Source organism: Delphinus delphis, chromosome 21 (genome assembly GCF_949987515.2).
Source record: "Delphinus delphis chromosome 21, mDelDel1.2, whole genome shotgun sequence".
NCBI classification, from domain to species: Eukaryota; Metazoa; Chordata; class Mammalia; order Artiodactyla; family Delphinidae; genus Delphinus; species Delphinus delphis.
In genome coordinates this window covers 22197876-22216269 of record NC_082703.1, presented here as the reverse complement: position 1 = coordinate 22216269, position 18394 = coordinate 22197876, and the positions used below count along the sequence as shown (strand labels likewise).

The window sequence follows — 18394 nt, the reverse complement described above, 5'->3', positions numbered from 1 at the left end:
GGGAGAAAATTTTTGTAACATGACTCCACTGGGACTGATCATATCCAGAACACATAACTGCTCCTGTAACAAGAAAAAGACATCCAACCAACAGAAAAACAGGCCAAAAGCTTGAAAAGGTACCTTACAAAAGATATCCCAGGGCTTCCCTGGTGGCGCAGTGGTTGAGAGTCCGCCTGCCGATGCAGGGGACACGGGTTCGTGCCCCGGTTCAGGAAGATCCCACATGCCGTGGAGCGGCTGGGCCCGTGAGCCATGGCTGCTGAGCCTGCGCATCCGGAGCCTGTGCTCCGCAACAGGAGAGGCCATGGCAGTGAGAGGCCCGCGTACTGCAAAAAAAAAAAAAAAAAGATATCCCAGTGGCCAATGTTCAATCTTATTAGCCAGAGTAATGCAGTTAAAAAAAAAAAAAAAAAAAAAAAATCACAAGATAGGGACTTCCCCAGCAGTCCAGTGGTTGACCCTGCCTTCCAATGCAGGGGGTGCGGGTTTGATCCCTGGTTGGGGAACTCAGATCCCACATGCCGAGGGGTGTGGCCAAAAATTAAAAAAAAAAAATTTACAAGATACCATTACATACACACCTAAATGGTTAAACCTTAAAAACAACCGACACTAAATATGAGTGAGGATATGGAACTACAGGAACTAATACACTTCTGCAAGAGCGTAAGCTGGTACATTCACTCTGGGAAACTCTGGCACTATCTATCGAATATGTAGACTGCACAGCAACTCCACTCCTAAGCATAGGCCCCACCAAAATGCACGCGCAGGTCAAGGCACATCTACCGAAATCTTTGTACTGGCATTACTTATAATAGTCAAAACCTGGAAACCACTTGAAATGTCCATCAGCCACAGGCTGGATAAATGGATCGTGGTATAGTCATACATTAGAATACTACACAGAAATGAGCACCGACGAATTACAGCCACAGGCGACGACGTGGAAGAATCTCACAAATGTAAGTACATTCAGCAAAAGCACTGAGACACAAAAGAATATAATTCCATTCGTATGACATTCAAAAACAGGCAAAACCACACAATGGTGTTAAAAGTTAAGCCGGTGGTTACCTTCTGGCAGGCAGAGAGGATTGTAACAGGGAGGGATCCCCACGGGATCTCATGAGTTCGCCCCACAGGCCCACTGAATTCGGGAGAAGGTGGTGAAAATCACAGCCCAAGAGGTGCAGACAAATGACTCGAGAGAAGTGGTCAATAAACTGATTCCAGACAGCACTGGACAAGACACAGAGAGGCTTGCCAGCCTATTTATCTGCTCCATGAAGACTTGTTAGAAAAGTAAAAATGCTGAAAAAGCCCATGTTTGAACTGGGAAAACTCATGGAGCTTCAAGGTGAAGGGAGCAATTCTGGACAAGCTTGGGGATGAGGGAGGTGAAAGAGCTGCTGGAGATGAACCACCAGTCCAAGAATCTGTTTAAAACTCAGATTCTGGGGCTTCCCTGGTGGCGCAGTGGTTGAGAATCTGCCTGCCAATGCAGGGGACACGGGTTCGAGCCCTGGTCTGGGAAGATCCCACATGCCGCGGAGCAACTGGGCCCGTGAGCCACAGCTACTGCACCTGCACGTCTGGAGCCTGTGCTCCGCAACAAGAGAGGCCGCGACAGTGAGTGGCCCCCGCTCTCCGCAACTAGAGAAAGCCCTCGCACAGAAATTAAGACCCAAGACAGCATAAATAAATAAGTAAATAAATATATTAAAAAAAAAACTCAGACTCTGAATGATGACAAATAAAAAATCTCATTTGTGAAAAAGAAGTCGGGGGGGCAGATCTTGTGAGTTCTTGGCAATATTCTAACTCTTGATCTGGTTAGTGGTGACCCAGGAGTTTGCTCTGTGACATGAGTTGTACATTTGTTTTGTGCCCCTTTCTGTATTTCTGTAATACTTAAACAGCTATCAAAAAAATCTATGGAATGTCATTTTCTTGTGGATATTCACCTCAAAGACCACATTCCTCTCACATTCCCCGAAATATAATTTAAAATGAAATCTTCTCAAATTAACAGTAGAATTAGGTCTTTCTAGTTTGTATACCTAACTACATGGGAAGCAGATATGTTTGCTTAATTCGGGATATTTTCTTCATGAAACATAAAGATTCTCATAATGAAATAAAGAAACCAAAGCATACTCAAAACTTGGAGATCAGCTATAATCCCCAAATATATGAAATAAATGTAACGTGATTTTTGGTGAAGACTATCTTTGTAATATACATACTCTAAGAATTTCAAACCTTAATTTTTAATCATTTTTTTCGTGACTAGCCAAATTCTTTTACTATAATGGTGGATACAAAATTAGGTTCATAGGAAAAAACCCCGTGTCTCATTAAATTATAGTAAAATAATGACATGTTACCTTGTAAATTTTACTTTGTAGAGCAGTAAAACCTTAAAAATATCTAGAACAAACAGTGCAATTTACCTGAACTTACAAACTGGATTCTGAAATAGAGACACAGAACATTAAGACTGTATTATGGTGGCTCCGGAAATATCTCTAAGTGGACTAAAAAACAGTCACCAGAATTTTAGAACCGAACAAAATTTTCTGCTGTAATGTAATCTTATTTGCTATAAGCATCCTTTAACTTCCTAGTTGAGAGCTCAAATACACTACAGCAGAACTACTCAGTGATTTACTCCAAAGGCATTGTTATTTAACCCTCATCAAAAAAATTCCTAATGTTTTAGCAGCAACTTTTAAAAAGAGTATTTCTTATCATTCATAATACATATATTACATATGAAATGTTGATGTGAACTTTTTAAAAAACACTGCTTCAAGCTATAAAAGAGTGTTGTAGCATCATAACAATTTTACAGGACAAATTAGATGATGTGGTTTGATGAGATGAGGATCAAGAATGTAATTTCTTTTTTAAAATTTATTTTATTTTTGGCTGCGTTGGGTCTTCGTTACTGTGCGTGGGCTTTCTCTAGCTGATGTAAGTGGGGGCTACTCTTCGTTGTGGTGCGCGGGCTTCTCATTGCGGTGGCTTCTCTTGTTGCGGAGCATGGGCTCTAGGCACGTGGGCTTCAGTAGTTGTGGCACGTGGGCTCAGCAGTTGTGGCTCGCGGGCTCTAGAGCGCAGGCTCAGTAGTTGTGGCACACGGGCTTAGCTGCTCTGCAGCATGTGGGATATTCCCGCACCAGGGCTCAAACCCGTGTCTCCTGCACTGGCAGGTGGATTTGTAACCACTGCACCACCAGGAAAGCCCAAGAATGTAATTTTAAGTAAACACTTTGCCACATAAATGTCATAGTTTCAAAGATATAAATATTAATATCCTCTTTCCAATTTCATTCTCGCTAATTCTTAGTCATGTAAGGCACATAAAAGTTATTCTGATTTTTAAAATGGAAATAAGAGAGTGCATTTGAGAGACAGACATAGGATCAAAACTCAGTTATCTTTCATTCTTTTGTTTCTTCACTGTGCCAAGCTAGTTCTTCATCCCTAAAACACATTACAGTGGACTGGAAAATTAAAAAAGGATGTTGATTTTTAATTTTCTTACTATCTTTATTCATAGAAATAAAGTATTCATGAGCATTAAGCACATTTTCTAGGATGGTTTACAATCATTTATAGGTTTAGACTTTGGCATTTAAGATATTAAACATTTTATGAATTTAATTATTAAAACAGAATAACTTAAACTTGTGTCTCCAACTTGATACTGGTCATAATCCTTTTCACACTGTGCAGTACTTGAATTTGAAGATTGAGAAGTACACAGTCATGTCCATCCCAATGACCTCTTTTTAAAGTTATCTAGGTATCCATTTTGGCATTTGGGTTAACAAGCTGAAAACAACTGCATTACACTACATTTATAAGCAAACAAGAAAAATTTTATTCGGAGTAGTAGCTAAGAAAGCAGCTTTTTATGGAGATTGAAAAAAGCAAGTAGGGGAAGTATGAGGTAATTGCTATCCCTTAGAAAATAACTTTAATAGTTCAAAATCTTTCACAGGTCTTCCCTGGTAGCGCAGTGGTTGAGAGTCCGCCTGCCGATGCAGGGGACACGGGTTCGTGCCCTGGTCCGGGAAGATCCCACATGCCGCGGAGCGGCTGGGCCCGTGAGCCATGGCCGCTGAGCCTGCACGTCTGGAGCCTGTGCTCTGCAATAGGAGAGGCTACAACAGTGGGAGGCCCGCGTACTGCAAAAAAAACAAAAAAACAAAAAAAACTTTCATAGAATCTTATTAAAAAGGATGTAACATCAGTTTAACATTTGAAAGATATGAAAATAACTCTCAATAAGAACCTTGCCTAGTAATTGTAGACCTTGGATTAGTATAATTTCTAGTTGCACGTGTAAATCTTCAAAATATATATCTTAGGTACAAGTGAACCAAATGTAAAGCAGTGCTAGAGGATCCTTCACTTTTTTTATCTTCTTGAAAATGAAAATAATATACTTATGATTCCTTCATAAAAACACCCCTTAAACTATGACATCTTAGAAGTACCTTGACTTATATCAGAAATATCACATTTTTCAACTCCTGTCCCTCTATTTATACTTAGCATATAAACGAATCATGACAACAGAATTGTAAATTCCACTTTGAAAAGATGAATATTGTTGCTCTTCCTGATTTTTACTTCAAGTTGAACCCCTGTTATCAGAAATACTTAGATGAACCTCCCCTTTAACGTAGTAAAAACTAAAGGCATTATATTAGTATCTAAAATCAAAATACAAAGAAAAAAAATTTAATGATCAAAAATAAAATTACAGCCTTATCTATAAAATTATAATTGTATCCTGACATAGGGTAGCAAAGACCATACAAAATGTATTCAGAGACTAATGCTATTACATAAAAGGTTTCATACCTTTTTTTCTCTAACAACTTAAAAATCAATTTAAAAAAATTGGCTAACTCACTATTGAGCAGATATTCAAATGCTGAATTTTAAATTCAACATTATCATATCGCTCCTTAAAGATAGGTTGTTATACAAACATTAAAAGTGCAATACGTTAAAAAACAAAACAAAAACCGTGGTTTAGTATAGCTAAAATTTATATATAAAGCAGAGCACTAAGTGATGGAAAAATCTGTTCACCAGAACAGAATATCAAATAACAGCGAAGGAACATTATAAGCTCAAAGGAAGCAGCAGAAAAATCTCACAATCAGGTTGTGTTCACACAAATTTTTTAACCCCATTCTTCCCACGTTTCACAGGCCCTATCCGAAACAAAATCTATCAATACAAACTAAGACCAAGAAATTCTGAATTGATGTTCAGTAAAATGCAGTTTGGCTTACTGCCAAAGGTATTAAGAAAAGTAAGTTCGGCATGCACGCTACAGAGCTTGAGTTAACCCAGAAAAACAAAAAACAAATCTTACTGTGGTTACAGATAAAAAATCCACACTAAGAAAAAGAAAGATTTAGCATTTAATATAGAAACTTTCCAATACATTTTAAGGTATACAGAAAAGGTCAGTAATGAAAACAGTGATAATTAGGACAGCAGAAGCAACATGACCTAGATATACTTTGTTGTATAATATAAGAGCCTTTAGATTGACAGAAAAATATTCTAATTTTAAAAGTCAACTATATTACACCCTACTCGCCATTACTAATTCTGTTTAAGATTATTAGGACTTTAAAAGTGGGACTGATAAAAATGATACTTCCAGGATTCAACACAAATGCCCAAACCAAAACAAAGCAAGAAAGTTAGCTGACATTTAAAGTAGCCTCAACAAACGTGATTTTTTTCCCCTTTATCATTCACATTTTTAGTTTTCTTTTTCAGCCCTTAAAAACACTAGCTGGAATTTCTATAGCTGCGAGACAATGCATTTCTTTCTTTTCTTCTCACTTAAAACAATAAACTCTAAGGATAACACAACTCATTAACAGCATCACTTAAAACACTGTCCTGACACAACTCAGGATCTGCTTCTTGGCTCTTCAAACTGGTGGTGCTATTTTGCTGATTCAATAGATACTTGCTTTTGCTTATGATGATCTGGTCCTTGGACAAACTATTCACAATGCAGTAGCTCTAAAAAAACCTAATTTCTCAGAATCATTAACTACTTTCCCTGAATATATAAAAACATGAAAGAGGAGCTTCTAAGTTGAGCTTTCTAATACTCACAGTTTGAAATGGTTCAGAATGGTTGATAACGTGTTTGAGATCTAACTCAGTTCCCTTCTACGGAAGTAGTAGGCACCTCTGGTGAATCCCAGGGATTGCCCCAGTTCAAGCTTCACTCAATCTGCTCATCAAATCTAAATCAGCTCTACCAATGAAAACAAATTTCAAGATTTGTTTCATAATAACTATCTTACAATTAAGTTATAAGTCACACTGCCCAAGTTCTGAAGCAAAGAGAAAACAAAGTCAGTCAGGAGCTATGCTCATGGTATAAAGCTTACAAGAAATGAAAAAAACAACAAACAAGAACTATATAGCTAAACATCTTGGGTCCAACATTCAGCGATGCTATCACAACTGTTTTGTCAGTCTGACAGCTGAACCAATTTCTATGTTGAGAAAATACACCGGCATACTACCATTTCTCTGTAAAATACATACAAGTCTCCTATAAACTCCTCCTCACAGGAAACACTGATTTTATATTAAATTGTCTTTTTCAAAACAATTTTGCATCAAATTACAATAAATTACAAGTCACTGTTGTACACCTTAAATTGCTTAAAGAAGTATTTAGATGTTTATACAGAGAATGATAGTAATATACAAAAGCACTTCAATAAGAATTTGATGATCAATGTTTAAGAGTTTTTATAACCAAGCTGTACGGACATTAGGGGGCTTAGGTCTTAGCAACAGGCCACTGGATGTGTCAAAAGCTGATTGCTCACTCTTACAACTGAGACCACTGGTAGCACTGGATGTCCTGGAAGCTCCTCCTGAAAATATATAAAGAATAAGAAATGATTTGAATTATTTAAACTAAATCATCATCTAATAAACTTCTTCTCCTATCTTGAAGCCCAGAATAAAATTGTCTTCCCTATCTCACAGGTGTTTTTAAGTCTAATGTGATTCTCAACCAGGAATGTACTTCTGAATTCCCCGTGGAACTTAAAAATATAATAACAAACATGCCCAAACGCTGTAGTAGGGCATTTTGATTCAATAGATTTGGAGTGGGAATAAATCTTTTTAAAAGCTTCTCAAAGCATTCAAGTGGGAAAAAAATCTCCATGTATAACCATTTATACATTTATTCAACAAATAATTTACTGCTTTCAAGGCATAATACTAAGTGTGAGTAACTGGAATAAGACCCTTTCTTAGTCATGAACTCTGCCAAGGAAATGATGCTTGAAGGATGAGTGAATGGAATTACTAGTCATTTGAGTGTTTAAGATTACAAGCGGTTCCAACTTTCTCTTAGGATTAGCTTCTACAGACTTTATAGTTTTTTTTTTTTTTTTTTTTTTTTGCAGTACGCGGGCCTCTCACTGCTGTGGCCTCTCCCGTTGCGGAGCACAGGCTCCGGAAGCGCAGGCTCAGCGGCCATGGCTCACGGGCCCAGCCGCTCCGCGGCATGTGGGATCTTCCCGGACCGGGGCACGAACCAGTGTCCCCTGCATCGGCAGGCAGACTCTCAACCACTGTGCCACCAGGGAAGCCCCAGACTTTATAGTTTTGAACACGTACATGAACTAACAGCACAGACTTCTGTAAAGAAAAAAGGTCTGGCCTTTCCATGCGTCACACACCCTAGCACTCAGTGGTCACTCCCACCTGCGTTCTCCGGGACACACTACCCCGGGACACACTACCGGCCAGGCATGTAACGGATCATATATTAAGTATTAAGAGGGATTAATCTGATGACTACAGATTTGCTAATTCTTCTTTTAGTTACCAATGAGGAAGAAAAAGCACATATTAGGGCTGGAAGATACTACTAAAAATTCTTAACTGGCTAAAGAGAATGTTACAGCGACTTTAAATAGCATATCTGTTCATTTCTTCCTTAAATAAACATATTGAAAGTAAAAGTGTCTCCTCCATTATCTAAGAGATAACTGGTATTTTCAATTGTTTTTTCTCCTGGTTTCCTTCCTATGCTGCCATTATACACTGTAAATGAAACCTGAAATTAATGAAGTAACACAAATAAAACAAAGCATGCCAGTGAAAAACAACAGACAGCATTCCAGAAGTCAGCATTTTAAAACTCTATCATAAGAACCGAAGTTATATGTTTTTAAAAGGACAAAAGACACGAACAAGTACAAAATAATTTTGAGTATGCTTACTTAACGGGCTGTACTGGCCAAGAGTGGACCTCACTCGTCTGGAGGTCGGGGATGAGCTGAAATAACCCATGTTGCGGTGATAGTCTGTCAGCTGTTCTGAGCGTTTCATACCAACTGTTGGTTTCACAGCTTCAAGCCGTTTCAATAAAGCCTTCATTTAAAGACAACCCATTTAAAAGCCAACGTTAGAAAAATAGCAATAGTTTTTTAAAAAGGCGAATACTTTCTAGAACCTGAAATTCACAAAATGAAGTAGAAAAGACTTTAAGTCACTGTGAAAAAATATTTCAAATAATGTACTTTCAGGAAAATCTAAGGGTTTTCACCTAACCTATGGCTAACCAAAACCGCTATGATTTTAACAACCGACTGTAGGCACATCTCTCTTCTTTGTCGGGTTACAATCTTAGAAAAGGTGCTGTAAGCTGAAATACATTAAACCTGATTTTCTCATAGAAATGACATAATGGGAGCAATAATGCTAAGAGCCCAGTGTTCAACCCTAGAAATGACTGTGAACATATCTAAGCTACTATTATAAGTTCTATCTATATATGCGCACAGAGCAGTGACTGTCAACCTGTTTACTTTCCAGTGGTGCCTCAGGGCTCCTAGGACGTTGAGGAAAGGCCAGTGGGCCGGCCTCTCAGGTCTCCCACTCCTAATTTCTACCGGCCCAACCATGCTTTCTGTATTGTCTGTTTTATATATTGAAGATTCTGCATAAAATTGTTTGGGAAAAAAAAGTTTTTGCTCTTAAGAAGTTTGAAATCAACTACTACAGAACATAAAGGTTTTTAAAGATTGTATAAACCAACTAGCCAAGGCAAGACAGTATCCAGTAGCGTGGTATGTGCATTAATACGATTTTGTAACAGAGGCTAATGTGTAATGTCCCTAATTTTATTCATAATCCTTCCTTCACAAATCAGAAGGTGAAAGAGTTTCTTTTGTTTGATTTTCACAGGCTTCGGTGAGAAAGGAATGTTTAAGTAGACCAAATGGATGGGGGAATTGATCCATGGTTGTGTTTTATTATTTTCTTTATTGACTTAAACTTCCTCTGTAGCAAGTTGATCTTTATTTGAAAAGAGAATGCTGTCCTGCACTAAGATTCACATTATAAAGTTAGCCTCATGAGTTTAGTCATAGGACAAGTTTTCTCTGGACAATCTTTTTTCCTTCTCCCTCAACTTAGTTTTATCTTTGTATTGTGGTATAATCCACATAAGATTTACCATTCTAACCATTTTTAAGCCTACAGTTCACCACCACCAACTGTCTCCAGAACTTGTTCTCAACTGTTATCAGCCCCCTCCCGCCCTGCTATTCTGAGGCTCCATTATCAGTGTGTTCCTGCGCGATTCCAGAGAAGCCAGAATATTGAGGGAAGAGCTATCGAGGAAAGGAGAGCAAGGGTTGTAGAATGAAAGGAGCTTGCAGACAAACGGCAGAGGCGCAGGACACAGGAAGAAGCAGCCGGACCCACCCAGAGGACTCAGCCTACCGGCTCATCTTCCTGCATGAAATGGCCTTCTTCAGTTCTGAGCCTTCAAAAGGTAGAAAAGAGTCAACTCCTCAGTGAAGTCTTACACAAGTAGAGTAACGGTTCTCTTTGCTGAGTTCAGAGTCAGGATTTATCTGTGGTTCCACCTGACTATAAAGTCTACGGTCTTTCCATAACAACATGCTGTCTTTCTCTCTTTGTAGACAGAGAACCTGTACAATTTAGGTGCCAAGACCTACCAACTAATATAGCTCCTCCACCTGCAGTTTATAACTGAGTAAGAAACTTGCTGAGTGTCACATCATCAATGTATTTTACTGGGTAGAGAACCATTCGCTGTTTTATCTGATTATCCTATTAACTACCCATTGAGCTGTGCACGGTGGAATGGACAGCACAGAAAACTTGGTATTTTCAGTTACCTACCAATTTTGTTTTCTTGCTGGTAGAAGTCTCAATGTTTTTTAGATAAACTGCTAATTCCCTAAATTTATTCATTTGGTTGTATGTATATTTTTCTTTTACAAACTTTAAGAAAATTGCAATGCTTATTTATCAGATATAAAACATATAAAGTAATGTGATCAAAATCAATTTGGAAATAAGTTAACAATAAGGCAAAAAGTAAACCCATTCTGTAATGCTGATATGTGACTTATCAAGTTTACATGCAGAAACCTGGGGAAATAAGAGAGCAATGATTTGGTTCAGCTATCCAAATCACACGGAACCGTGCCATGTATCTGTGTGAGATATGAACACAACAAGCTCAGCAAAAGCTAAAGGAATGATTTCAGATACAAACAGCTCTTACTTGTAGAAACAATATATTGATAAAAATATGAAGGATTACAGTAGAAACCCTAACATCAAAAGTATATACATTTCAATCTAGTCATCAATTTACAACTCCTGAGTAAGACTTAAAAATGATAGGTCAAAATACTGTAACACTTGTAATTGAGTGATAAAAAAATATAAGTTTTCTAGTCAGAAAGACCTGGATTTAAACCTTCGCTCTGCCATTGATTGTGTGACCTTGGTCAAATGACTTAATAGTGATATTAACAATGAAATAAAACTCAAAGAGTCAGTTTAGGGTACTAAATGAGATAATGCATTTAAAATGCTCAGAACAGTGCCTGGCATATAGTAAGGACTTATTAAATATTAATTGCTATCCTTAATACTGCTTTGATTATTTTCTAGTTGTTTGACACACTCTAGTATTATCTTCATAGCTAAGTTATATATTAAATGACAGGGCAGTATTTTATATTTTTTCTTATATCCATTCCAGTTTCTTACATAGCTCATAGCAGACATTAAACAAATATTTGTTTAATGGATTGAAAAATGTAAGAATGGTTACTTATATTCCCATTTATGGTTTATAAAATCTTAGAACTGCTACTCAAATCAGATTCTAATAATGAATTCGAACAGTTTGTTCAAATATCTCTGTTCTATCTAGGAAGTATCATTCTTTTTCGAAAGAAAATTAACCCAGCCTGAATCCTGTCTTCTGAGGTGGAAAGGTTAAAACAAATGAATGGACAAACAGTGAGTTAATGATTTCTGCAGCTGCCGGCAGAGGAGAGTTGCTTTATTGTTTCTAAAGTGAAAAAGCAAAGACCCCGAAGGACATTAAAGAGTAACAAGTGTCCTACAGTCTGGGACAATCACGACTGTTCTACATATTTGTCTATAGCTGGAGTTGTATTCAGTTATCGTTAGCTTGCTTTCTTCTATGGAAGGAGATAATAGACAATAAGCAGAGGAGGAAAACCAAAGCGAGTGAACTATAAATTATTTCAAGACCTTGGAACAAAGGTACTGACTAATCCACAGATAATACTCATACTTGGTATGAGATTTGCTTTAAAACTTCATCTTTGTGACAACATATCACTCTCTAATAGTTTTCACATCTATCTAACATTACCTCCCTAAACCAGCAGACAAAGAACAGAAGAGGGAGGAAGGATTTTATTGCTCATCTAATGTTTTTAAGACTGGTTTGAATTTTATAAATTTACATTGGGTTGGCCAAAAAGTTCGTTCGGGTTTTTCCGTAAGCTGTTACAAAAGCCTGAACTAATTTTTTGGCCAACCCCATACATGCGTTACTTTTACTTTAAAAATAATATTTTAACACAGTAACTCATGAGTGGAAAGATTATGGTTTACTTTATTAAATTACTCCTCTCCCCACCCCCTTTTCACAGCTCAGGAAACTGACGGACATACATTTAAGAGCATGAAATAGCCTCATTATTTTTAGAGTAAGGTGAAACTATAAAGTATCCTCACTGACCCCTTCTCCTTCTGCTAAGGTTATTCTTGCACTCTTTCATAAAAACAGAATTCATATTATGTCCAAATGAATATAAAGAGACATGGTTTAACAAGAATATTTCAAAATTCATGAATTAAAAAATTTGTTCCCTTTTGAAATAATGAAGTTCTAATATAATTGAGTCTATATGTAGCAAGCACGCCCTCTACTGGATAGAGGGCTCTCCTTTTCTACCTCTTCTGCACAGCACTACTTTGTCTCAAGTCTAACAGCCTCTGGATTACTAAGGAACTAATTTGAGAGTACTGGAACAGAACTGCTTTAGTCATCATGCCTGTTAGCCATCTGAACTGGCCTCTATCACTGGAGATGGAGCAAATGAAGAATTATAAATCATGAAAATTATAAAGTAATGGACCCTGCTTGTGCAGTACACCTGACACAAAAGTGCTGTATGAGCACGTCTGTACCCATGCATGTGTGTTTTGACTACGAACAGTTTAGCAAACAGGTTAAAAAGTATATCATCTCACCCTGAGGAACTATTAGAGCCAATGTGGCTCTAAATAAGGATTTGGTAGGTGGCTGCTTATATAATAAATACACAAAAAGTGATGGTTTACAAAAGTAACCAATTAGAAAATGTAATGAAAAATTTCATGGCAATAGCATAAAAATATACAGTTTAAAAAAAAACTATAAAACCTTACTAAGGTAGAGTATAAGAAGGCTTGAGTAAATGGAAAGACATACCATATTTCTAGATAGGAAGGTAATATTTTAAGAGTGCCAAACACTCTGCAATTAAAATGTAAAGTCAACACAATTCCAACAAAAATTTAATAAAAAAACTTTTTATAAAGAAAAAAGTCAGTCAGTATGAAGAATAAATGCAAAGGAATAGCCAAGAAAAAATTTTAAAAGGTATAGAATTAGTTTTATTTTGGTATAGACGGTGAAGAGTTAAGCATAAATCTGGAAGATTACTTTTCCTTACAATAACGTAACAATATTTTATAATAAATTATGTTTATTTTCCTGTTTAGCTTTAAGCTACTTTTTCCACTTCTTATGAATTAAGCTTTTGTTTCAGAGCTGCACTGCCCAAAGCCACAAGCCATATGTAGCTACAGAGCATTTAAAATGTGGCTAGTCCAAATTGAGATGTGCTCTAAGTATAAAATATACAATAGATTTCAAAGACTTAGTACCAAAAAAAGGTAAAATCTCAATTTTTTATATTGCTTACATGTTAAAAAGAAATATTTTTGATTTAGTCAGTTAAAATATTATAGCAGAATAATTTCACCTGTTTCTTTGAACTTTCTAACGTGGCTACTAGAAAAATTTAAATTATACATGTGGTTCACACTATATTCTACTGTCCTAGAGTATAACAAATAAGACCTTACTATGAAATGGAGAAAAATATTGCTCACATATACATATTACTAAGCATACAAAGTAAAAAGAATAAAATAGTGGTAATTTTCCACTGTTTATTAAAACAGCTGAGATGTACCACTGATATGCGGGATGATAAAAGCTGTAAACAGAAGCTGCTTAACAGTTTTCATCCTGTTCATACCAGTAAAGCCTCTAGACAGTATGGCTTCAGCTTCTCAAAAGTAAACCCAAGTTCCTCAAAAAGATAAACACAGAATTACCATATGACCCAGCAATTCCACTCTTAGGTATGCACCCAAAGGAACTGAAAGCAGGGACCTGAACAGATACTTGTAGTCAGTGTTCCCGTGCAGCATTACTCACAGTAGCCAAAATGTAGAAACAACCCAAGTGTCCACCATCAGATGAATGGGGAATCAAAATGCGGCACATACATATATGGAATATTATTCAGCCACAAAAAGGAATGAAGTTCTGATACAGGATACAACATGGATAAACCTCAAAAACATGCTAAGGGAAATAAGCCAGACACAAAATGACAAATATTCCATTATTCCACTTATATGAAATATCTAGAATAGGCAGATTTATAGACAGAAGGTAGATTAGAGGTTACCAAGGGCTGAGGAGAAGGGAGAACGGAGTGTTATTGTTTGGTACAGAGTTTCTGTATGGAGTGATCAAAAAAGTTTTGGAAATAAGTAGTAGTGATGGTTGCCCAACATTGTGAATGTAATTAATGTCACTGAACCAATCACTTAAAAACAAAATGGCAAATTTTATGTTACGTATATTTTACTACAACTTATGAATTGTACACTTTAAATGAGTATGGCATGTGAATTATATCTCAAAAAAGCTGTTAAAAAAAAGTAACCCCAAAGCTAGGTAACCGGGACATGATTCTGCCACCTGCTAGCTGTTTAACCTTGAGGAAGTCCCTGCGCCCTACTCAGTGTCTCATTTTCTCCTCCACAACAACAGTAAGTGTGTCTTCAGGTTGCTACGAGGATTAAATGACCTAAAATTGTAAAACAGTATGCACTATGCAACTGCTTGTTAAATAAAACAAGACTCCAGAGCCATGTGGGAGGGTGAAAATAAGGTAAAACACACTAATTCCAAATTTTTTAAAATCATGAATGAATCTTGAAACTGCCAGAGTGACGTGCAGGAAGTTATCATGTAGCTCACTACCCACCAACCTCACTTCAACTCGTTTTGCTGTTACCTACTTCCTGCCACATTCAGGTGACTCTCCTAAAGGGCCCAAGAGTACTATTTTTGTAAATATACCAACCCAGCTCGCCAACTCCTGGTGCTAGTGATGGTAACAAAGAAATTCACAGGAGTTGTTACTCTTGCAAGTTCAGGTTAAGTACATAGTCAAATAGAACTGTACTGATGACGAAACATAATGAGGGTGAATTTTGCTAATTATTCTAGTAATTTTAATAATAGCTTTACCAATTATTTTAGCTCTGAATGTATGTGCTCATTAAGGGTCTAATTTTAGTTTAAGATGCTACGTGGGTTTAAAATCTTGGCTTAGCCACTTCCTTACCAGCTCCTTGTCCATGGATTAATTATTTAACCCTTTTAGGTCTCAATTATTCCATTTGTAAGATGTGGATAAAAATAAAGTACCTACCTGGAAGAATTATTGTCAGGATTCAATAAGCTAATATTTAGAAGACACTTAGAACAACGCCCAGCATTAAAGAGCTCAATAGATATCATCAATTACTATGAACTGCATTTTATAAAGAAAATGATATGCTATGAATAAATAGGTTTTAATGTGAAGATTTTCAACAGTTTCCATATATATTCCTTAGGACATCAAAGCGTACTTATATGGTTTTTAACAATCAATGTCTTTCATACATTCAAGCAGCAGGGCAACAAATTTGACCTCTCTGAGAATGTATTTATTATTTAAAATAAATGATATTTAAATTATTTTAGCTTTCGAGGATAAAATGAAGTGAAATAGATTTAGCTCTCCAGAAGAGACATGTATCTCACCCTTGGACACCATTTCCTGTACTACTATAGTGATTCCACAGATATAGTCAAATAAATAATGGAGCTTTCAGTATTTTCATTTAATATTCCCTTAAAATATAGTTTCCTGGATAAAAAAGCATACATTGTACCTTCCAGGCTCATAGCTCATCATGTATTTCAGGCCATACGTATCTATTCCTACTTTTATATAAGTAAGTTAGAAAATTTCGCTGTATTGGGTTTCCTGAAAGTTGGACTAACAAATCAGTACAAATGCATTTTCTTTGAGGACTAAAAAAATCTCAGTTACTTACCAAATTTTCTCTTTCAATCCTTTGTTGTTCCCTCTGTCTGTTGAGAGCACTATGATATAACCTAGGTGGAGGACCAGTCGATCTTCTTGGAATCGTACTTTTGCTTCCTGGTTTTTCAGCCTGTCTCGACAGTTCTTTCAAAAGCCTCTGATTTTCCCGATCAATCCGTCTCACCTCCTCTCTTGTGAAAGAGTAGTTTTTCCTAGGTGCTACTGAAGGCTGATCAAAGTGATGTTTTTGTGGTCCCTTTTTATCTAATTGCAGAAAAGCTACAGAAGTGAGCAAAAAAAGGGAAAATGGCTAAACAAAGTAGCACAGAAATATGATGGTATATGCTTTAGCTCCTATAAATGGAAACAATTACATTAAGTCATGAAAAGGGATGTATGAAATAATGCCAGTGACATCCAGACTACAATTGGGTAGAAAAAAACTCAGAGGCAGCTTAGAGTTTTCTGCTCGTTGGGTTCTTTGGGAATAAAATGCTAATATAAAACCATGAAGATATTTTAATGAGAAATGTCCATGGCACTGGTTGTACACTGCTGGTATAATTTATGGAAAATGCCTTTGTCACATTCGTTTTATGTTCTCCTAAGGCAGTTTAAAAGTTAGAAACCTCTGGTGGAGTGTACTGACGCAATACTTAGTTGAGATGGTTCTGACTGGTTGGAGGGTATACTTCAAAAAATAAAATGTCCTCAGCAATGCAAACAATGGCCAGAAAATGGCAAAAGCAAACCCATAATATTCTGAAACCTTCAACCTAACCTGAAAATATTTTACTACACAAGATTTATGACCTTAATATTCGCATTAAAACAAATACTTGTATAAAAGTCAAACTTTTATTCCTGACTAAACAAAAGCCAAATAAATACATTATATAAAAGGAGTTTTTAACAAAGAAAAATATTTTCCTTACTATGATTATCAAATGAAGCTTTTATCAACATGCTAAATTCTTAAATTTTCATTATTATAACAATTTTCAGTAAGTCACAATTATTACTAAACATTTGTCAGAAGTTTCCAAAAATATTAAGCTGGCTCAGTGTTTCGGCTTAAGTCTGTGCTAAAAATGAATACATTATATCAGATTAACAGAATGGTACATTTGTTTTGTTTTAACAATACTTTTTTAGAGTAACCATTATTTGTTTTCATTAGAGTGTAGCTTTATGTAAACTCTTTTACTTCCTTAGTATTTTATACTGTTGAAAGCACAGTGCTGTAAGGTAAAGAGGCATTTTAAACTCCATTTAAAAAATGTGACTGGTGCAAAAAAGTTAAATCCTTTGAGCAAAGTCACAAAAACTGTAAATCTACCTCCCAAAGCTTAAACTGAACACTATCAAAGATTACAGAAACTTTAAAAAAAATGAGTAACAGTGGCTTCCTGAGGGGAATACTTAGGAAATTAGTGGTTGGTAGTTTGTTGAAAACCATACCACACTAATGACAAAACCTGAATAGGAACCCATTTAGAAAGATATATATGGGGTTCAAGATGGTGGAGTAGAAGGATGTGCACTCACTCCCTCTTGCGAGAGCACCAGAATCACAACTGACTGCTGAACAGTCATCGACAGGAAGACACTGGAACTCAACAAAAAAGATACCCCACATCCAAAGACAAAGGAGAAGACCTAATGAGATGGTAGAGGGGCACAATCACAATCAAATCAAATCCCATAACCACTGGGTGGGTGACTCACAAACTGGAAAACACTTATACCACAGAAGTCCACCCACTGGCGTGAAGGTTCTGAGCCCCACGTCAGGCTTCCCAATCTGGGGGATCTGGCAATAGGAGGAGGAATTCCCAGAGAATCAGACATGGAAGGCTAGCGGGATTTGACTGCAGGACTTCAACAGGACGGGGAAACAGAGACTCCACTCTTGGAGGGCACACACAAAGTAGTGTGCACATTAGGACCCAGGAGAAAGGAGCAGTGACCCCACTAGAGACTGAGCCAGACCTACCTGCTACTGTTGGAGGGTCTCCCGCAGAGGCGGGGGGTGGCTGTGGCTCACCGTGGGGACAAGGACACTGGCAGCAGAAGCTCTGGGAAGTATTCCTTGGCGTGAGCCCTCCCAGAGTCCAACATTAGACCCACCAAAGAGCGCATAGGCTCCAGTGCTGGGTCGCCTCAGGCCAAACAACCAACAGGGAGGGAACCCAGCCCCACCCATCAGCAGACAAGCAGATTAAAGTTTTACTGAGCTCTGCCCACCAGAGCAACACCCAGCTCTACCCACCACCAGTCCCTCCCATCAGGAAACTTGCACAATCCTGTAAGATAGACTCATCCACCAGAGGGCAGACAGCAGAAGCAAGAAGAACTACAATCCTGCAGCCTGTGGAACGAAAACTACTTCACAGAAAGATAGACAAGATGAAAAGGCAGAGGGCTATGTACGAGATGAAGGAACAAGAGAAAATCCCAGACAATCAACTAAATGAAGTCGCAATAGGCAACTTTCCAGAAAAAGGATTCAGAATAATGATAGTGAAGATGATCCAGGACCTCAGAAA

General features: G+C 37.2%; 1 protein-coding gene across 2 annotated transcripts in view; it reads right to left on the bottom strand.

Annotated features, from left to right (window-relative positions):
- Positions 1-3317: 3317 nt before the first annotated feature.
- Positions 3318-18394, bottom strand: part of CFAP97 (cilia and flagella associated protein 97) — a 35628-nt gene continuing 20551 nt past the window's right edge. For both annotated transcript variants that reach the window (XM_060001145.1, XM_060001146.1), the window contains exons 3-5: positions 15856-16124; positions 8316-8466; positions 3318-6950 (exon numbers count right to left, since the gene is read on the bottom strand). In XM_060001145.1, coding sequence (XP_059857128.1) covers positions 6823-6950; positions 8316-8466; positions 15856-16124 — 548 coding nt within the window. In that variant the 3' untranslated portion in view covers positions 3318-6822. The remainder of the gene's footprint in view (positions 6951-8315; positions 8467-15855; positions 16125-18394) is intronic.